General features: G+C 42.8%; 2 protein-coding genes across 5 annotated transcripts in view; one reads left to right on the forward strand and one right to left on the reverse strand.

The window, feature by feature from the left end:
- Window positions 1-17,156, forward strand: part of LOC120058450 (glycogen synthase kinase-3 beta-like) — a 79,225-nt gene extending 62,069 nt beyond the window's left edge. Inside the window, exons 4-11 of one of the 4 annotated variants that reach the window (XR_005478009.1) lie at window positions 10,144-10,254; window positions 10,353-10,483; window positions 10,676-10,782; window positions 10,944-11,041; window positions 11,458-11,565; window positions 15,457-15,690; window positions 15,894-15,998; window positions 16,170-17,156. Coding sequence is in view for 3 of the 4 variants with exons in the window: in XM_039007113.1 (XP_038863041.1) it covers window positions 10,144-10,254; window positions 10,353-10,483; window positions 10,676-10,782; window positions 10,944-11,041; window positions 11,458-11,565; window positions 15,457-15,643; window positions 15,894-15,998; window positions 16,170-16,234 (912 nt within the window). In the remaining variant the exon portion in view is untranslated. The other 3 variants (XM_039007113.1, XM_039007114.1, XM_039007115.1) reach the window with 3 other exon arrangements.
- Window positions 17,157-19,455: 2,299 nt separating this feature from the next.
- The window catches only part of nr1i2 (nuclear receptor subfamily 1, group I, member 2), a 34,042-nt gene continuing 30,724 nt past the window's right edge, over window positions 19,456-22,773 (reverse strand). The window contains exon 9 of the mRNA XM_039007116.1: window positions 19,456-22,672. Coding sequence (XP_038863044.1) covers window positions 22,525-22,672 — 148 coding nt within the window. The 3' untranslated portion in view covers window positions 19,456-22,524. The remainder of the gene's footprint in view (window positions 22,673-22,773) is intronic.

Genomic DNA, 22,773 nt, shown 5'->3' on the forward strand with positions numbered 1-22,773 from the left:
AGATCGGGTAGAAATCCAGGCTCTGGCAGGGCCAATCAAGGACATTGAGAGACTTGTCCCGAAGCCACTCCTGCATTGTCTTGGCTGCGTGCTTAGGGTCATTGTCCTGTTGGAAGGTGAACCTTCGCCCCATTCTGAGGTCCTGAACGCTCTGGAGCAGGTTTTCAGCAAGGTTTTTAGGTTTTCAGCAATATCTCTGTACTTTGCTCCGTTCATCTTTGCCTCGATCCTGACTAGTCTTCCAGTCCCTTCCGCTGAAAAACATCCCCAAAGCATTACGCTGCCACCACCATGCTTCACCATAGGAATGTTGCCAGGTTTCCTCTAGACGTGACGTTGGCATTCAGACCAAAGAGTTCAATCTTGGTTTCATCAGACCAGAGAATCTTATTTCTCCTGGTCAGAGAGTCTTTAGGAGCCTTTTGACAAACTCCAAGCGGGCTGTCATGTGCCTTTTACTGAGGAGTGGCTACCGTCTGGCCACTCTACCATAAAGGCCTGATTGGTGGAGTGCAGCAGAGATGGTTGTCCTTCTGGAAGGTTCTCCCATCTCCACAAAGGAACTCTAGAGCTTTGTCAGAGTGACCACCGGGTTCTTTGTCACCTCCCTGACCATGGCCCTTCTCCCCCGATTGCTCAGTTTGGCCGGGCGGCCAGCTCTAGGAAGAGTCTTGGTGGTTCTAAACTTCTTACATTTAAGAATGATGGAGGCCACTGTGTTTTTGGGGACCTTCAATACTGCAGAAATGTTTTGGTACCCTTCCCCAGATCTGTGCCTCAACACAATCCTGTCTCGGAGCTCTACGGACAATTTCTTCGACCTCATGGCTTGGTTTATGCTCTGACATGCACTGTCAACTGTGGGACCTTATATATACAGGTGTGTGCCTTTCAAAATCATGTCCAATCAATTGAATTTACCACAGGTGGACTCCAATTTAAAATACTTTTGTAAGTAAGGTTTTTCTGTTTTTTATTTTTTATACATTTGCAAAAATAAAAAAACAACAGCTGTTTTTGCTTCGTCATTATGGGGTATTTTGTGTAGATTGCTGAGGATTTTCTTTATTTAATCAATTTTAGAATAAGGCTGGAACATAACAAAATGTGAAAAAAGACAAGGGGTCTGAATACTTTCCGAAGGCACTGTATGTCTGTCTTTCCGTATCGTTGTCTGTCTCTCTCTCTCTCTGTCTGTATGTCTGTCTTGTGTGTCTGTCTCTCTGTCCTTCTGTCTGTCTGTATCGCTGTTTGTCTGTCTGTCTTGTGTGTCTGTCTCTCTGTCCTTCTGTGTCTGTATCGCTGTCTGTCTTTCCGTATGTCTGTCTGTCTGTTTGTCTGTCTGTCTGTCTGTATGTCATGTTCCCTCTCTGAGTATTCTGAATATTCATAACACATGAATGGTTCAGTTCGTAGAATCTGTCATTCACATGCTGGCAGGAGGAGCACTGACAAATATAGACCACACTCATGTGCCCAATATGTCAGAGTGCACGTATGCAGCATGCACAGTGCCAGGTCCATGACACTGCAGTAATGGATACTCCCACTCAGGAAACCTAGTCTGGACTTGGTTTGGGATGCCCATGTGTGAGGGCACTGAGTAAAGGGGTTGCCTGACCAAAGGCCACTTGCTAATTTTAGGAACCACCACGTGCAAGAGGGCCTGTCGTGAGCCTCACTCTTCTCCTCTTTCTCTCCTCTCTGACATCTTTTCCTCCTACCCCCTTCACTCTCTGTTCTAATTGTGGATAGCTGGCATAGTGTGATTGGTATGGGGATTATAGCTCTGCTGACACGTAGGAGGGAAAAAGACAGGCAGAGAGGGAGAGAGAGTGTGTATGCATAATACTAGTCAGGTCTGAAGATGGGTCCTGGTCAGATGGCTCATGTCTAGTGTAGAGTGCAGTGCTAGTAGTAGCAGACTAACAGTTGTGTTAGCTGTTAGTAGTAGCTGTGTAAGCTGTTAACAGTTGTTAGCTTTTAGCAGCCTAGTTGCTGTGTTAGCTGTTAACCTGTTTGGGGTGCAGCCCGACATCGGTACACTTATGACAACAGCCAGCTCAAAGTGCAGGGCGCGAAATTCAAAATATATTTTTTTTAAATATTTAACTTTCACACATTAACAAGTCCAATACAGCATATGAAAGGTACACATCTTGTGAATCAAGCCAACATTTCCGATTTTTAAAATGTTTTACAGGGAAGACAGAATATGTAAATCTATTAGCTAACCACGTTAGCAAAAGACACCACTTTTCTTACTCCATCAGTTTTTTACTCCATCAGTAGCTATCACAAATTCGACCAAATAAAGATATAAATAGCCACTAACCAAGAAACAACTTCATCAGATGACAGTCTGATAACATATTTATTGTATAGCATATGTTTTGTTAGAAAAATGTGCATATTTCAGGTATAAATCATAGTTTACATTGCAGCTACAGTCAGAAATTGCACCGAAAGCAGACAGAAAAATTACAGACACCAACGCCAATAACTAAATACTCATCATAAAACATTTCTGAAAAATACATAGTGTACAGCAATTGAAAGACAGGCATCTTGTGATTCCAGACAATATTTCCGATTTATCAAGTGTTTTACAGCGAAAACACAATATAGCGTTATATTAGCGTAGCCACAATAGCCAGAAACACTTGGGCGCCGACGACCAGTTCACATGCACGACAGATATTAGAAATAGCATCATAAAATGTTTCTTACTTTTGGTGATCTTCCGTCAGAATGTTGGACAAGGTGTCCTTTGTCCAGAACAGTCGTTGTTTGGATCTGGAACGGCAAATTTCCCTCTTGATTTAGCATGGGCACTTGCCAAGTGGCACGGATCTCTCCAACGTCAACAAAGTCAGAGAACGGAACACGGCAAAACTCCCGAAAAAATTTCAATAATCTGATTAAACTATATTGAAAAAACATACTTTACGATGATATGGTCACATGTATCAAATAAAATCTAAACCGGAGATGTTAGTCGTCCATAACGACAGCTAAACAGAAGGCAAATCCATGTCCCCTTTCGCTCGCTCCAGAAACAGGAAATGGACGGTCACGTCATACAAAGAGCTTTAATTCCACCTCAGACCAAGATAAACACGAAATTTCTTCTCTCACCGCCTCTTGACAACCAGGGGAAGGTGTATGAAGTGTACGTAGACTCTTACGTATCATGCCCATGTATAGGCAGGAAGTTGAACAGAGCATCGATTTCTGACATTCCACTTCCTGGTCAGGAAATGTGCTGCAGAATGAGTTCTGTTTCACTCAGAGAAATAATTCAAACGGTTTTAGAAACTAGAGAGTGTTTTCTATCCAATAGTAATAATAATATGCATATTGTACGAGCAAGAATTGAGTACGAGGCCGTTTGAAATGGGCACGATTTAACTGGCTACTCAATACTGCCCCTTGCAGCCATAAGAAGTTAACAGTTGTTAGCTTTTAGCAGCCTAGGAGCTATGTTAGCTGTTAACAGTAGTGGTAGCTTTTAACAGCAGTGATGGCTCTAACCAGGAGCGTAGCACTAGCTGTAGTAATAGTGTTTGTAGTAGCAGTAGTGTTAGCTGTTAGCAGTAGCATTAGTAGTAGCAATAGTTTTAGCAGTAGCAATAGTGTTAGTAGTAGCAATAGAGTTAGCAGTAGCAAAAGTGTTAGCAGTAGCAATAGTGTTAGCAGTAGCATTAGTAGTAGCAATAGTTTTAGCAGTAGCAATAGTGTTAGTAGTAGCAATAGTGTTAGCAGTAGCAATAGTGTTAGCAGTAGCAATAGTGTTAGCAGTAGCAATAGTGTTAGCCGTAGCAAAAGTGTTAGCAGTAGCAAAATGTTAGCAGTAGCAATAGTGTTAGCAGTAGCAATAGTGTTAGCAGTAGCAATAGTGTTAGCAGTAGCAATAGTGTTAGCAGTAGCAAAAGTGTTAGCAGTAGCAATAGTGTTAGCAGTAGCATTAGTAGTAGCAATAGTTTTAGCAGTAGCAATAGTGTTAGTAGTAGCAATAGAGTTAGCAGTAGCAAAAGTGTTAGCAGTAGCAATAGTGTTAGCAGTAGCAAAAGTGTTAGCAGTAGCAATAGTGTTAGCAGTAGCAATAATGTTAGTAGTAGCAATAGTGTTAGCAGTAGCAATAGAGTTAGCAGTAGCAATAGTGTTAGCAGTAGCAATAGTGTTAGCAGTAGCAATAGAATTATAGTTATGTGGAGTTATGTAAGGTCTGGAGTCTGGACTGATTAAACACTGTTCCTGTTCACTCTTTACGCACTTACACAACACACGTCAAACACAGTGCGAGTTTAAGAGCTCTAGCACACAGTGGCACTGTGAGATCACGGCATGCCTCTTGGTTTGGCTAAGCCGTGTCTCGTGTACAGTTGGCAGGACTGAGAGGTGTGTGTGATCAGTGCCCAGGTACAGAGAATGGGGGAGGAGAGGTTGTGCAGACGGGTACCAGTCTGCAGCTGGCTGGCAGTGCCAATATCTTTACATGTCTTTGACAGTATACCAGGCGTATGCATTTTAACAGTGCTAGTCTTCCGAGATGATTATGTACCCAGTGTTCAGACGTACGTTCTAGTGTGAATAAAAGCATTCTAAAATGAGTGCTAGTTCTCTCTCTCTCTCTCTCTCTCTCTCTCTCTCTCTCTCTCTCTCTCTCTCTCTCTCTGTCTCTCTCACTATCTCTGTGATTCTCACACTCTTTCTCTCTCCTTTCTCTCACTCACATGCAGGATTGGTCACTTGAATACTGTAGCAATCCTCACTATATGAGCCACGTTACAATTCCCACCAAGTGGGTTAACCCTATTGGCGCGATGTGTAGTGTGTTTGCCTTTCACGCCAGTGACCCGGGTTTGCTTCCCTACCCTGGTGTTTCTTACAATACTTATAATATGCATTACTGCCAATGTTGGGAAACTTTAGTACAGGCCCTATGTTCCTCCAGGAACCAAGAGGATTAAGTGAGTTAAGTAAGTCTCTGTATTAGCTGGTAAAGGTGCAAGGTTTAGCTGTGTTATTGAGAGGAAGTACCTTTGTAGTGAGGCAGGAAGTGAGTCATCACTGCTGTTAGGCTAAATATAGCCTGCTGGGCGCTACGCAAACAGCAGGAGGACCCCGGAGTCTCTCTTTCTCTGTAAATCCTACTGTTATCAATAAAGTATGTGGAAGAGGTGTGAACACCATCACCTTTAACCTGTATAAACCAGGCTGGATGACATGTCTTGTGTGTGTGTGTGTGTGTGTGTGTGTGTGTGTGTGTGTGTGTGTGTGTGTGTGTGTGTGTGTGTGTGTGTGTGTGTGTGTGTGTGTGTGTGTGTGTGTGTGTGTGTGTGTGTGTGTGTGTGTGTGTATGTGTGTGTGTCTATAGACTATGCGTGAGAAAGAGAAAAGGGTCCAGATGGGTCTATTCTAGTGGACAGAACTGTTTCAGACTGCCAGTCTGTTCAGAATCCATGATAACACTAGATCACCTGAACAGCCAGCTAGCTTCTCACGCTACACTCTGTCTGCTCGGGTTAATTTGCTGGCTCTGCTAGCAAATGGAACAGAGGGAGTAGAATGCAAAGGTTGAGTTGGGAAAGAAGGTACACTCATAGACTTGCCGTTTCACTATAACCTTCTTTGGGCATCTCCAGAGGCATTGTGGGTAAAGTCTGAGCTCAAAGATGAAGAACGGGTGGCATGTGACGTCACGGCAGGCCATCGACCTTCACTAATCAGATCATAGGAAAAGGAAGAGGAATAGAGTGGTAGGCTTGGTATAGGGGTGGGGTGCATTAGGGGGACAAATTACATCCTTTAGGGCTCACTGAGGCCCAGACGAGCACTTCCTGTCTCCACCCAGCCCCCTGGTGCCTTGGCAGGAAATTACATCACTGTCTGCGGCGGTGCGTCACGTCAAGAGGGTAGTGACGCAGGCGTGCTTTTCCTGCCCTCGGGAGAAACACTACACAATGGAGCACAGTACAGACACAGTGACATCATCACACAAACAGGCTGTTTCCTCGCTGTCACCACAGCAACCAACGCTTTAGAGAGAGAGAGAGAGAGAGAGAGAGAGAGATGGAGAGAGAGGGAGAAGACAAGACAGAGACATGGAGGGAGTAAAGAAATGGCAGACAGTCTATGAGATGGACATGGGCATGCCAGAGTGAAGTGTCACTGATCGTCAAACAATAGTTATATTGTCTGTGTGTGTTACCTAACCTTTTCCCCCCTCTCTCTCTCTCTCTCTCTCTCTCTGTTTCTCTCTCTCTCTCTCTCTCTCTCTTTCTCTCTATCAATTTTCAAATCAATTCGCTTTATCGGCATGACGTAACAATGTACATATTGCCAAAGCTTATTTTTGATATTTACAATATATAAATAAAAATGAGAATCAAAATTGTCAACGGGACAACAGTAACAACAATAACCAAGGGTCAAAATAACCATACATTTAACAATAAGCATACAGTAAAGTACATGTGCAGGTTGATTGGTCCGTCAGACACTGTCCCTCAACTTATGGCAGGCAGCAATGTAGTGCGCTGTCAACCCACAGCTCTCTGCGTCCTCCCCCAACAGGACGGGTAGCCTATCCTCATCAGAGAGGTCTTTGAAACCTTGAATAAGGGTTTCAAATTTGGGAAAATGACACTCTCTAATTGTTTTATATTTTTGACATTTTGTCAGGAAATGCAGCTCCGTCTCAGGTTCTGCTGTTGTGCAGTGGTTGCACAGCCTTTCCTCTACAGGGAGCCAGGTTTTCCTGTGTCTACCCTTCTCAATGGCAAGGCTGTGCTCACTGAGCCTGTACTTTGTCAAGGTTTTTCTAAGGTTTTGATCAGTAACCATGGTCAAATATTTAGCCACGGTGGATTGTCGATTTAGGGCCAGATAGCGCTGCATTTTGCTTTGTGTTTGTGCTTGTGTTTCCCAATAAGCAATGTAGTTTTGTTTTGACTGTGTTGTAATTTGGTTTATTCTGATTGATTGAATGTTCTGGTCCTGAGGCTTCAGTGTGTTAGTAGAACAGGTTTGTGAACTCAGCCCCAGGACCAGCTGGATGAGGGGACTCTTTTCTTTGCTCAGCTCTTGGCATTTCAGGGCTTGGTAATGATATGAGAGGGGGTCACTGTATTTTAGATGTTTCCTAAACTTAATTGCTCTTTTTTGAGTTTTTATTATTAGTGGATATTGGTCTAATTCTGCCCTGCATGCATTGTTTGTAGTTTTCCTCTGGACATGTAGGAGAATCTTACAGAACTCTGCATGCAGGGTTTCAATGGGGTGTTTGTCCCATTTGATGAAATCTTGTTTTGCAAGTGGACCCCTCACCTCGCTGCCATAAAGTGCAATTGGTTCAATGACATATTCAATTCGTTTTAGCCAAATTTTAATATGTATTTCAATTTGAATTTGCTTTTTAATGGCGTAGAATGCCCTGCGTGCTTTCTCTCTTAGTTCATTCACTGCCTCATTAAGGTGTCCAGTTGAGCTTATTTTTAAACATAAGTAATTGTAGTGTGTACAGTACTCTATATATTTTGTACCAATTGAGAACTTTGGTCTAATTCCCTGAGATCTGGATCTTCTCTGGAAAATCATTATTTTAGTCTTTTTGGCGTTTACTGCCAGGGCCCAGGTCTGGCAGTACTGCTCTAGCAGGTCCAGGCTCTGCTGTAGGCCATGTGCTGTGGGTGACAGCAGGCATAGGTCATCTGCAAAGAGTAGGCATTTAACTTCTGAATTGTGGAAACTAACACCAGGGGCTGAGGATTTTTCTAGAATAGTGGCCAATTCGTTAATGTAAATATTGAAGAGTACAGGGCTCAGATTGCAACCCTGGCGAAGGCCCCGCCCCTGGTTAAAGAATTCTGTTATTTTCTTACCAATTTTAATGCTGCACGTATTGCCAGTATACATTGATTTAATTATGTCATATGTTTTACCCCCTACACCACTTTCAATAACTTTGTAGAACAGTCCTGTATGCCAAATAGAATCAAATGCTTTTTGGAAGTCGATAAAGCAAGCGTATATTTTGGTATTATTTTGGTGGACATGTTTATCTATCAGGGTGTGTAGGGTGTAAATATGATCAGTTGTGCGATGTTTTGGTATAAATCCAATTGGGCTTTTACTCAAGACATTGTGCTTATTAAGGAAGTTTAGAACTCTTACATTGATAATACTACAGAAAACCTTCCCCAGGTTACTGTTCACACAAATGCCTCTGTAATTGTTCGGGTCAAATTTGTCTCCGTTCTTAAAGATTGGGGTTATGAGTCCTTGATTCCAGATGTCAGGGAAATAACCTACACTCAGGATCAAATTAAACCGTTTTAATATAGCCAACTGAAATGTTGCACTAGTGAGTTTGAGCATCTCATTTAGGATGCCATCAGGTCCTCATGCCTTTTTAAATTTGAGAGCCTGAAGTTTCTTATAGAGCTCCTGGTCAGTAATTGGGGAGTCCAGTGGATTTTGATTGTCCTTTATAGCTTTTTCTAATCCATTCAACTTCTCATGAATTTGGCGTTGTTCTGCGTTTGCGTCAATTTGAACGGTGTTGTAGAGTGTTTTAAAATGGGTTGTCCATATGTCACCATTTTGTATCGCTAATTCCTCTGGTTTAGATTTATTTTATTTTTTTCCAATTTTGCCAGAAGTTGTGTGTGTTTATGGACTCCTCAATTAGTGTCAGCTGCTTGCTGTTGTTCTGTGCTTTTTTGGTTCTGAGTGTACGTTTATAGAGTTTTAAAGTCTCACAGTAATGAAGGCGTAATTCACCATTATTTGGGTCTCTGTGCTTTTGGTTGGATAGTGTTCTAAGTTTTTTCCTTATAATTTTACAATCTGCATCAAACCAGTTGTCATCTGTGATCTTTTTTGTTTTGTTTTTTATCAATTTCAATTGTGCTTCTTTTGCCGTTTGCCTGAATATATAGTTGATGTTTTTTACTGCTAGATTGATGCCTTCTTTACTGTGAGTGAATGTGGTATCCAGAAAGTTATCTAAGAGTGTTTGGATATTTTGGTTCCAGGTTGCTTTCTGGTATTCTTCTGTGCTGTTTTGGGCCCATCTGTATGAATTTCTGATGTTGTACAGCTTACTGGGCTGTGAATGTGTGGTTGTTTCCATGTCTGTTCTTTTGAGGAACAACGTAATTTGGCTGTGATCAGACAGAGGTGTTAGTGGCTTGACAGTGAATGAGCTGAGAGAGAAAGGGTCAATGTCTGTGATCATATAGTCTACTGTACTGTGGCCAAGAGGTGAGCAGTAGGTGAATCTCCCCAAAGAGCCCCCCCGTAACCTACCATTGACAAAGTACAGACCCAGGCTTCTACAGAGCTGCAACAGATCCCTTCCGTTTTTGTTGACGGTGCTGTCACTGTTGTTTCTATGGGGGAGATTAAGACAGTTAGAAACCGTATGGCCTGTAATAAAGCTGTCTCCTCGTGTGCTCGTTAGATCAGGTAGTGTTCCTGTGTGCGCATTTGTGTCCCCACAGATGAACACATTTCCCTGGGCCTGGAAATGGCCCGTCTCTTCCTCAAGGGTGGGGAAGATCTCCTCTGAGTAATATGGGGATTCTGAGGGGGGGATACAGTATATATTGCGCAAAGGAACACATCTTTTTCTGTCAGTACAAGTTCTTTTTCAGTTTTAACCAAATGTGATATTTGCCCATTTTGAGGGGATCAATTAGATATTGTAGTTCGGATTTGTACCAAATGATCAGTCCTCCAGAGTCTCTGCCTCTATTGACAGAGCTGTGTTTTTGTGACGGCACAATTACCTCTCTGTAGCCTGTGGGGCAGTGAGTGACAATGTCAGCCTTACACCATGTCTCCTGCAGAATGATGAGTGCTCTCCAGTCCAAAGGTTGATGAGTTTAGGCCCTGAATGTTCCACATGATAACTGATAGTGATTTCATGTTGCAAAAAGAAAGAATAGCAGTCAGAAATACAATAACTACTAACTAATAAGTTGTTAAGAGTGAGATAAACAGGATAACAGCTAACAGTTTTTCTGTTATATATATATATATCTCTCTCTTTCTCTCTCTCTCTCTCTTTCTCTCTCTCTCTCTCTCTCTGTCTCTCTCTGTCTCTCTCTCTCTCTCTCTCTCTCTCTGTAACAGAAGGATGAGGTGTATCTAAACCTGGTTCTGGACTATGTTCCCGAGACAGTCTACAGAGTTGCCAGACACTACAGCCGAGCCAAACAGACTCTGCCCATAGTCTATGTCAAGGTGTGTGTGTGTGAGTGCCTGTGTGTGTGCACACTATGTTGCCATCATGTGTATCCTCTGCTTTCCATTTCTAATGTGTGTGTGTGTGTGTGTTGTAGTTATATATGTACCAGTTGTTCAGGAGTCTGGCCTACATCCACTCATTTGGGATCTGCCATCGGGATATCAAGCCTCAGAACCTGCTGCTGGACCCCGAGACGGCTGTTCTCAAACTCTGTGACTTCGGCAGGTCAGTTTGAACTATGTGAAAGAATATGCAGTTCTCATTAGCTTTGATTGGCTAGGATGAGGATGATGATGATTATGGCAGTGATGTTAATGATAATGAAGATGACTATGATATTGATGACTATGATGATGATGATGATTGATGAGGAGTGTATGTGACTGACAGTGTGTGGTGGTGATGTTGTGTCTCCAGTGCTAAGCAGCTGGTACGTGGAGAGCCCAACGTGTCCTATATCTGCTCTCGCTACTACAGAGCCCCCGAGCTCATCTTTGGTGCCACCGACTACACCTCCAGCATAGGTGAGCTAACAGCTAACCGCTTACAGCTAAACCCCATTGAAATTCATATACACCCTAGCATATATAGGCTAAATGCTAACCCTGTTTAAAGTCAAACTACACCTCTAGAGCAGGTATGCTAATCACGACATCTTCCTGTTTATGCTCCGCCCCCTCTACAGATGTGTGGTCAGCTGGATGTGTGCTAGCAGAGCTGTTGCTAGGGCAACCAATCTTCCCTGGCGACAGTGGAGTTGATCAGCTGGTAGAGATCATCAAGGTACTGATACTAGCCTGTCAGTTAGGATGTCTGTCAACCAATTCTCTCTATTTCATCAAATGAAAGTTGGCACACTCACCTGTCTCTCTCTCTCTATCGCTCTCAATTGTCCCTCTCTTCACTGCTCATGCACTCTCCTCTTTTTGTCATATTCTTCCCCTCATTTGTCTCTTCCTCCCCTTCTTCCCCCTCTCTCTCTGTCTCTCCCTACCTCCCCTCTCTCTCCGTCTCTCCCTCCCTCCCTCCCTCCCCCTCTCTCTCCGTCTCTCCCTCCCTCCCCCTCTTCTCTCTGTCCATCTCTCCCTCCCACCCCCCCTCTCTCCCTACCTCCCCTCTCTTTCTCCATCTCTCCCTCCCTCTCTCTCTCTCCGTCTCTCCTTTCCCCTCTCTTCTCCTCTCCTGTCTCTGTGCTGTAGGTTCTGGGGACACCTACACGGGAGCAGATCCGAGAGATGAACCCCAACTACACTGAGTTCAAATTCCCCCAGATTAAGGCACACCCATGGACTAAGGTGAGTCAACAGGTACAGGAACTCTTTTACTACTCTACAATCCACCCCCTCCCCTAGCATCATCTCTCTGTGCTCGCCACGCCAGCCTGCCAGGCATTCATCTCTGCCATCCCATATATCTGTATCCCCTATTATCCAAAATAAACCCCTTCAGCTAGACACTTCATGATGGGCCCCACCTAGATTTGTAAGGATTGGATAGGTGTAAGCTATATGGTAACAGTTGCGTCTAGCCCCACTAGCTTACTGGTAGGCTAGCTGGGGTTTCTACCATATTGCTTACAACCATCAGATTCTTTCTAATCTGCAAGGGCACATGACGAAGTCCTCAGGTCAGGTCGGTGATAACCTCAAGAAAGGGAGTTAGCAAAGAGGACATTGTCACAGTATTTGAACAGGGCCCAAGTCAAATGGCAAATGAGCAGTGTTGTAGAGCAGGTCCTCGTGGCGTCTCCCTAGACTCCACCTTGTGCTTGTTCTCTAGTACTGCATCCTCTAGCCACCCAGTCTCTGTGCTGCCTGTCTAGACCAGGGATGGACAATTCCAGTCCTCGGGTTCTGATTATTGTCATACTTTTGCCTGAGCCCCAGCTGACACACCTTACTCCCAATAATCAAGTAATCCTGATCTTCAGTTTAAAATGCAAATAGTTCAATCAGCTGTGTTTGCTAGGGATGGGGAAAAAATGTGACACCACTCCAGCCCCGAGGACTGGAGTTGCCCATTACTGGTCTAGAGTCTCTTACCCTGCTTCTGTAGGGCTGCGCTCTTTACACTTGAACTGGACAAATACAGAGGACAATCTATGGACAATGAGCCCTCCTCGTGGTTTTAACAGACACACAAAGTTTATAATATACAGTCGTGGCCAAAAGTTTTGAGAATGACACAAATATAAATTTTCACAAAGTCTGCTGCCTCAGTTTGTATGATGGAAATTTGCATATACTCCAGAATGTTATGAAGAGTGAGCAGATGAATTGCAATGAATTGCAAAGTCCCTCTTTGCCATGCAAATGAACTGAATCGCCAAAAAACATTTCCACTGCATTTCAGCCCTGCCACAAAAGGACCAGCTGACATCATGTCAGTGATTCTCTCATTAACACAGGTGTGAGTGTTGACGAGGACAAGGCTGGAGATCACTCTGTCATGCTGATTGAGTTCGAATAACAGACTGGAAGGAAGGAGGGTGGTGCTTGGAATCATTGTTCTTCCTCTGTCATCCATGGTTACCTGCAAGGAAACACGTGCCGTCATCATTGCTTTGCACAAAAAGGGCTTCACATGCAAGGATATTGCTGCCAGTAAGATTGCACCTAAATCAACCATTTATCGGATCATCAAGAACTTCAAGGAGAGCGGTTCAATTGTTGTGAAGAAGGCTATAGGGCTCCCAAGAAAGTCCAGCAAGCGTCAGGACCATCTCCTAAAGTTGATTCAGCTGTGGTATCGGGGCACCACCAGTACAGAGCTTGATCAGGAATGGCAGCAGGCAAGTGTGAGTGCATCTGCACACACAGTGAGGCGAAGACTTTTGGAGGATGGCCTGGTGTCATCAAGGCAGCAAAGAAGCCACTTCTCTCCAGGAAAAACATCAGGGACAGACTGATATTCTGCAAAAGGTACAGGGATTGGACTGCTGAGGACTGGGGTAAAGTCATTTTCTCTGATGAATCCCCTTTCCGATTGTTTTGGGCATCCGGAAAAAAGCTTGTCCGGAGAAGACAAGGTGACGCTACCATCAGTCCTGTGTCATGCCAACAGTAAAGCATCCTGAGACCATTCATGTGTGGGGTTGCTTCTCATCCAAAGGTGTGGGCTCACTCACAATTTTGCCTAAGAACACAGCCATGAATAAAGAATGGTACCAACACATCCTCTGAGAGCAACTTCTCCCAACCATACAGGAACAGTTTGGTGACGAACAATGCCTTTTCCAGCATGATGGAGCACCTTGCCATGAGGCAAAAGTCATAACTAAGTGAATCGGGGAACAAAACATAGATATTTTGGGTCCATGGCCAGGAAACTCCCCAGACCTTAATCCCATTGAGAACTTGTAGTCAATCCTCAAGAGATGGGTGGACAAACAAAAACCCACAAATTCTGACAAACTCCAAGCATTGATTATGCAAGGATGGGCTGCCATCAGTCAGGATGTGGCCCAGAAGTTAATTGACAGCATGCCAGGGCGGATTGCAGAGGTCTTGAAAAAGAAGGGTCAACACTGCAAATATTGACTCTTTGTATCAACTTCATGTAATTGTCAATAAAAGCCTTTGACACTTATGAAATGCTTGTAATTATACTTCAGTATTCCATAGTAACAGCTGACAAAAATATCTAAAGACACTGAAGCAGCAAACTTTGTGGAAATTCATATTTATGTCATTCTCAAAACTTTTGGCCACTACTGTACACTACCGTTCAAAAGTTTGGAGTCACTTAGAAATGTCTTTGTTTTTGAAAGAAAAAAAGTAGTTGGCAGCTTCATTAAATATTCTGGGATGCTGGCCTTCTAGGCAGAGTTGCAAAGAAAAACTATATCTCAGACTGGCCAATAAAAATAAAAGATTAAGATGGGCAAAAGAACACAGACACTGGACAGAGGAACTCTGCCTAGAAGGCCAGCATCCCGGAGTCGCCTCTTCACTGTTGACGTTGAGACTGGTGTTTTGCGGGTACGATTTAATGAAGCTGGCAGGACTTGTGAGGCATCTGTTTCTCAAACTAGACACTCTAATGTACTTGTCCTCTTGCTCAGTTGTGCACCGGGGCCTCCCACTCCTCTTTCTATTCTGGTTAGAGCCAATTTGCGCTGTTCTGTGAAGGGAGTAGTACACAGCGTTGTACGAGATCTTCAGTTTCTTGGCAATTTCTCACATGGAATAGCCTTCATTTCTCAGAACAAGAATAGAATGATGAGTTTCAGAAGAAAGGTCTTTGTTTCTGGCCATTTTGAGCCTGTAATCGAACCCACAAATGCTGATGCTCCAGATACTCAACTAGTCTAAAGAAGGCTAAATGTGAAGATTTACTTCGCCACCATGGCCTATTTATTGCCATTACCTCCCTTATCTCACCTCATTTGCTCACATTGTATATAAACTTATTTTTCTACTGTATTATTGACTGTATGTTTGTTTATTCCATGTGTAACTCTGTGTTGTTGTATGTGTTGAACTGCTTTGCTTTATCTTGGCCAGGTCGCAGTTGTAAATGAGAACTTGTTCTCAACTTGCCTACCTGGTTAAAGAAAGGTGAAATAAAAAATAAAATAAAAAAGGCCAGTTTTATTGCTTCTTTAATCAGAACAACAGTTTTCATCTGTGCTAACTTAATTGCAAAAGGGTTTTCTAATGATCAATTAGCCTTTTAAAATGATCAACTTGGATTAGCTAACACAACGTGCCATTGGAACACAGGAGTGATGGTTGCTGATAATGGGCCTCTACGCCTATGTAGATATTCCATAAAACAATCTGCTGTTTCCAGCTACAATAGTCATTTACAACATTAACACTGTATTTCTGATCAATGTTATGTTATTTTAATGGACAAAAAAATAGCTTTTCTTTCAAAAACAAGGACATTTCTAAGTGACACCAACATTTTGAACGGTTGTGTATTTTTCTATGTATATCACCCTCACCTTTGTGCCGACCCTTGTCAGTTAAGTTAGGTAATATCTGTAACATTCAGTAGTTGATAATAATTACATTCTCTTTCCATTTCATATCTATTAGCAGAAACTGAAATCCTCCTCTCTCCCACCTGCTATCATGACCGCATACATCATTGTGTTCATGATACTAGTTTGAAATTGATTGGTTTACTGATTCTAGTCTCGCCTTTGTGATTGGCTCCCTGACTCGTCATTGCGTTGGATTGGCTGCTAGGTGTTCCGGCCCCGCACGCCCCCGGAGGCCATTGCCCTGTGCTCTCGGCTGCTGGAGTACACGCCCACCTCGCGCCTCACCCCCCTGGAGGCGTGTGCACACTCCTTCTTCGATGAGCTGAGGGACCTCAATGTCAAACTGCCCAACGGGCGAGAAAAACCCTCTCTCTTCAACTTCACCACCCAGGGTACAGCACCTTGTCAATACACTCTCTGCCTGTCTGTTTTATCTGCGGTACGGAGAGTTTCTTCTCTTACATGTATAATGATGAGGTCTCTCTGTCAAGTCTCTGTACTAATGCTACCTGCTGTAATCTGTGTGTGTGTGTACGTGTGCGTGTGCGTGTGTGTGTGACCTATGTGTGAGTTGTGTTTTCATGTGTTTATCTGTGGTGGATGTGATCTGCTGTAATCTGGTGTACCGTGTCTCTCTCATAGAGCTGTCCAGTAATCCCTCGCTGGCCAACATCCTAATCCCCGCCCACGCCCGCTCTCAGGTCGCCACCTCCACCCCAACCAACGCCAACGCCACCGCCACCACAGGTTGACCCACACCTCTCCATCCCTCTCCAACTCTCTGTCTATGTTCTCTCTCTCTCTTTTCTCTCTCTGTCTCTCTCTCCTAGGAAAATGTCTTATTAAAAACACCTGTTTACTCATTGTGTAAATGAGTGAATCATTTTCCTCTCCCTACTCTCCTGTCCTTCTTTCTAGATGGTAACAGCACAGATCGCGGCCCCAGCACCACTACCGCCTCAGCCTCCAACTCCACCTCCTGAACCCTCCCTCTCTGACCCCCCCCCCCCCCCCCCCCCCCCCCCACATCGCCCCAATCAGGGGTGCACCTGGGTGCCAGCTGTAAGAATGATGACATGGCAGGGTTTAAAACAGATGACCACAACAACACAACTAACTGAGCCCTCCACGTCACCCATTTAAGTGTTTGATTTCTGCAACCTATTCCACTGAGGACATCTTTATGGTCCGTTAGAGGGAGGGGGTGGTGGGGGCAGGGGGAGGCTGATGAAATATAAGAGTATTCATATATAAACGTACCATATATACACAATACTAGCCTGCTAATGTTTCCAAGAGGACAATCTATGTATCAAAGTAATTATCTGTCCCCTCACCCTCCTACTCTTCCTTGTCCACAATGAAGCCCCCCCCCCACATTAAGGATCAGTCCCTCCCTCTCGCCCTCTCTCTACACCACACCCCTTCATATCCTCATCACTTCCCCTCTGACACCCCCTGGTTGGGATGGCCACCCAGGCTCCTCCTCCTGTAGTGCATGGCCTGAGTATAGTTAGGAGCACCCAGAGTGACCTTTCACCCCTGCATTGACATCCACACTTTTGCTAATTAGGCATGAGGCACACATACACACACATACATTCTTACCAACACACGCCGATGCATGAAGGTCCTGATATATGTGGACAGTCCAATCAGAAGGGAGGTTTTGGATGTTGTCAGAGGTTTGCTTGGGGTTGTTTTTAAATGGTTAGCGAACAGTTTTATTCTGTTTTTATTTTATATCCCCTTGGCTTAGGGTGGGCGGGATCATGTCAGATGTCTATGGTTCTGTGTGCTTGTATTACATTTACACTGAGTGTACAAAACATTAGGAATACCCCCGTTCTACAGGGATGCTGGCCCATGATGACTCCAATGCTTCCCACAGTTGTGTCAAGTTCTCTGGATGTCCTTTGGGTGGTAGACCATAAATGATACACACGGGAAACTGTTGCATGTGAAAAACCCAGCAGCGTTGTAGTTCTTGAGACACTCCGGTGCACCTGGCACCTACTACCATACCTCATTCAAAGGCACTCAAATATTTTGCCTTTCTCATTACATCTGTCACACATACTGTACACAATCCATGTTTCTACTGTCTCAAGGCTTAAACATATTTCTTTAACCTGTCTCCTCACCTTTATCTCTATGCTGAGAAGTAGATTTAACAAGTGACATCCATAAGGGATCATAGCTTTCACCTAGATTCACCTGGACAGTCTGTCATGGAAAGAGCTGGTGTTCCTAATGTTTGTACACTCAGTGTATACATACATACACAGTTTATATATTACTTTGCATTATGTACAAATATATATATATATATATTTAACTTCAATGGTTCAGAATCCATAACGGTTAGTTGTTGGCTCACAGAGCAGGGGCAATATTTGCTACTGCCTAAAGACATGAAGAGGCAAGGTGGTGTGATTTCTTTGGCGAGAAAAGCCTTTTTTTCAGCAGTCACTTTCCTGTTTTTCTGTATGTAATTATTGGTATGTTAATGCTGTAGACAGGACTAGAAAAACTATTTTTATTTATCTCTATCAGATGACTGTGTTGTAATGCAGTCAGTTTGGAGGGGATGTCTCCCCCACACCTTCTTTCTGTCTCTTCAGATGAAGACTTTTTCTTCCAAACCAACCCCTAGCTTCTACCCCCTTAGCATTTGATTTGGAATTCAGCCATGGAGAGGTCTTTGTTGTTTCTGGCTAGATTGCGAGGAGTCCTCTGTCACTCCTGGCTCTCTGATTGTGACCACTGACTCACTGTTAGTACAATGTTCATCAAATGTTGGTCCAACGTTAATTGAACATTAGTCTAGCATTCTTCTCTTTCCTCTATCTCTCTCCACCTGAACCACACACACACCTCTCTGGCACAGTCTCTCAGAGTAGAGCGTCTTACTTACCCAGACATATTCACACAGGTTCAATACGACAACACAACTACACTGTGTATATGTATACAGTTCATATGCTCCTCACCAAATCCTGACTCATATTTTAGTTTTTTATGTTTGTTAGTTTCTTCTGTTTTTATGTTGTGATCATGGTATGTACAGTATATATATGTAGACCCATGTCCTGTTTATGAGCAAAAACAAAGATATGGGGGGAGAAAAGAAAAGAAGAAAAAAACAGACTTGTTTGTTGGATATTGTAGATGATGCTTTATCCAGCCATATAGTTCAATCTTTACCTGTACATTACAGTAGATGACAGCTGTATTATTCGAATAATACCTAGTCATGTATAGTGTATCTATAGTTTGGAGTGCCTTTTCTTTCATACACCTTCGCCTTGCCCCCCTTATCTTGCACCCCTCCCATCACATAACCTTACATCCTCCTTAGGTGCTGTTGAATTACTTTCTGCCCCCTCCCCCCTCCTCTCAGATCTCAGTTTCAGTCAAGAGTTGTGCCAATGTTAGTTAACGTTAGAATTTCTCACTTTCTCTGTATGTACAAGTCATCTTCAACCTCCTTTTCCCCATGTTTAAAGCTTTTTGTTACAAATCTGTTTTTAAAACATGATCTATATATAGTTCCAGATTGTTGTCCTGATTTGAAGAAAAGTCTGTGTTTGATTTTAATCAATGGTTTCACTAGGGTGCAGAAATATTTTCCACACACACAACAGACAACAGAGTCAACATAGCATAGACATACATTAGAGTACATTATGTATTCAGTCAAAATGATGCTTCTGGTATCAAAGCCATTACGCCTATTGATGTTGTGACAAGCCATCCTCAGAGGTAATGCAGTACCTTGTATCTCATTGTCTACACACCCCTTCTCTTTTCCACCCTCCATCCCTCTGTGGTCTGAGGTGTTTATCATGTCCCCCTCCAGTGCCATCCCGTCCTGTTTGCTGTAATATTTGCGTTCATCAACGTGTTGATATCTATCCCACCAGTGTGACCACTTCGCCTCTCTCCCCTGACTCCAGTTCAACCAGAGTGAACCATGTCAATCCACACCACAACCGTTTCAGTTACCAAAACAAAGACAAGCAAGGATAGTGGACTATAATATACCGACTGTGGCATCGTCACACTCGTGGCAGAAGAATTTGCTAACCGAGTTTAAAGAAAAAATAAGAAAAGACGACGGAAAACTAACTGTATAACAATACCACTACTACTTGAATGCCTCGGTTTGTGACATTTTATTTCATTTTTAAATGTTTGTTTTTTGTTTTTTTTTGTTCTGTGAAGGTATCCTAAATGTTCGCCCCTGTAAATACTTCCCCCTGCGTGCCCTGAGGAATAGTTCCCTGGTTTCCTGGTACTGTCATTTGCATTAAATAAAGAGTAGGATAGCCTGGAAATGAACAAGCCTTGACCTCTGCCTGTGTGTCTGTGTGTGTGCTCTTGCCCTGTTGTGACATCTGTCGTAGAGCTCAGTATGTACAGTAGAACAGCAGGCTATGACTAACAACACACTACAGTAGATGACTAGCCACATGTGGCCACAGCCCATCCACTTCATCCAGCCACACAATCTACATCAGGGGTGGGCAATAAGGGATTTCAAAATTCAGAGGAGGATTGGTTTGGGATCGATTTGTTCGTCAAAAGGCATTTGCGGGCCTGGAAAAGGGCAGTTATTTAAAAACATATAGGTCCATTATAATTTCAACATACTTTTTATGTATGTTTAGGTGTTCAAGAGCCTGGAGTGTTTTTTTAACCCAAAATACTAATATTCCAAATGACTCAAACCTCCCGTGGGACAGACTGAATGGTCTCCGGCCCATGGGCCGTATGTTGCCCAGCCCTGTTTTACATGGTTCTGTTATAGTCAAACTTAGATTCCTTTTTATTTGAGGGTTTGATAGAAGAGAGCACTTCAGGCTAACATAATTTAAATGTATAACTTTTATTTTAACATACAACAGCTAATAACTGTCCAGTGTTTCCATATTTCTATGAAATATGACCTATAATTAATTACAATATGAGTGAAATAGTTTTCTTTCCCAAAAATGGTAATTACTTACGTTAAAAAGCATATTTTCTGTGTTGGAATGGAGTGGGCGTATACCGGTAATTCAGAAAATGTGAGTAGACTGCTGATAATATAACATTTCAGCAGACATTTTTATCCAAAGCGACTTACAGTCATGCGTGCATACATTTTACATATGGGTGGCCCCAGCGGGAATCAAACCCACAACCCTTGTAAACGCCATACTCTATTGACTGAGACACATAGGACCACCTGTGATGACATCATCTATGAGGAAAGCATTTTTTAAATACTGTTTGAGATACAAGTTTGAGGTGGGGTGTTTGAAGTGTTTTTCTCCAATTTATGCTTTGTATAGGATGAGTCAACAACATTATTTGGGTATGACGCATTAGTTAACAGAATATTAACTTTTAAAAAGTGCGATTTTCAGTTGAGACATGAAAATGCAAATGCATTCACCATTGTCCGTTTTTGTATGTCAAAGTTCTACTACTAATGGATGAGTTACATACACATGCAAGGCAGACATCTTGGGTGTTTTTTTTAGATTATCATCCATTATCCAACCTGGTCTCAAAGCATTTCCTATTATTCTGTACGTAAATCTGAGACACTCCATTTAGTATGATATGTTATGTTTTGTATGATATGTATTAATTTGTGGTTGTCCATCACCCATTTCGTATGATAAGTTACAAATTAGAAAAATATACAATGTGCTACGAATTTGTATGATGTACAATATGTTACGAATTCTAGGTAGGTGGCTAATGTTAGCTAGCTGGCTAATATTAGCTAGGCTAGGTGTTTGGTTTAGGAGTTAGGTTAAAGGGTTAGGGATAGGGGAAAGGTTAGCTAACATGCGAAGTAGTTGCATAGTAGCTAAAAACTAGTTGAAAGGTTGATAATTAGCTAAAATTGTCCGTGATGAGATTCGAACTTGCAACTTTTGCGATATACACCAATCACCCTACTTTTGTTTTTGCCTTAAGTATCCATCTGTCTTATGTAACCATACCAAATGTAACCTATCATACTCATTTGAGTGTGCCATATTTGCTTTTAATATGTTACATCTAGTCTACGAGACCAGGCTGCATTATCTGATGACGTCCATTGAAAAACTATTGTCTCAATCCATACATTTCAGACACCAAATCTTTGTGTGGCCATACACTAATAGGAGGAAAGCCTAAGGAATTGTAGACCTGAGGTCATGTGAGGTAGGACTAGTAGGTCAAAACAAAGTTCAAAGGTCATAAAGTTCTGGCCATGGAGGGTCCTGTGTGTCTACTAGTGTTACAGCACACAGAAAGATACATATTTAAGGCAGAAAACACCAACAACAACCATGACCCAACGCTCACACAGCCAAACACACGTCTGTACATGTCTAGAAAAAAACACAACCAAACATTCACGTCACAAGGCAAAAACACAAATACACTAAAACACAGAATACAGGTACCTGCATCATTTGTAACATTAACAATACATATAAGATGATGTATTTCACATTTAGATTCTGATTGTAGTGTGTTCTTTTCACCTGTGACATTTCTGCGATCAGGATAAATTGATATGTACTAGATTGATTTTGTCTCACAATTAAGGAGGCACTTGACCAGCTTTTAGGAAATACAGCAGCCAAAGAGTGTTTATCACAGAAAACAAAATCCCTCCTTAAACCTCTGTAGAACCATAGGGGACACCCCCTTCTTCAGTCCTGTATAAGATAATTTTGCATTAGTGCTTTAAACACAATTGTCTGAGTCTCTGACAATCATTTTGCGTTGGCAATATGCATAATTGAATGATGAAAGAAAAAAACATACAAGCAAGCACACATTAAAAAACTACGTATAGCTCTTTTGATATATTTTGATATATTTTGAATAAAATAAAATCTACATTCTTGAGAGGGAAAATGATTCAATCACCCCATAGGCAGTTTTACATGTCTCTGTTGAAGCCTGTCACAATTATTTAGGCATCCGTTCTGTATATCGGGCTGAGGAAAGTGGATTAAGCTGTCTGAAAGTAATTTAGGTCCTTTTCTCAATTGCATACTCCTTGCGTCCTTTCTTCTCGCCTCCTTCTCAAAACCCATTAGAAGAGAAGGTCAGAAGGGAGGGACGTCTGGCTCTTTCATCCAATGGGTTTTGAGAAGGAGTCGAGGAGAGAGGACACAAGGAGTATGTAATTGAGATTCTCCCTAGATGTCCTTGTTGAAACCTGACGGAAAGTGATTTAGGCATCCCTGCTGCTGCCTGTCTGGGTGTGTCTGTCTCAGGGGTCCTTGCTGACCACCTCCAGGATGAGTGGGTCAAATGAGTTGCCTGGCTGGATGTCCTGAATCTGCAGAACCTGTTTGGTATACTCCTCATTCATAGTCCTCATCTCCGTCAGACACGCCAGAATCTTAGGGTACAGCAGGCTGGGGGGACAGGGAGGACAGGGACAGGGGGACAAGAGAGACAGGGATATAGGGCCCAAGAGGTCACTATGAAGACAGTATTCCTAGGCACATTATCCAAC

Source organism: Salvelinus namaycush, chromosome 13 (assembly GCF_016432855.1).
Source record: "Salvelinus namaycush isolate Seneca chromosome 13, SaNama_1.0, whole genome shotgun sequence".
NCBI lineage: Eukaryota > Metazoa > Chordata > Actinopteri > Salmoniformes > Salmonidae > Salvelinus > Salvelinus namaycush.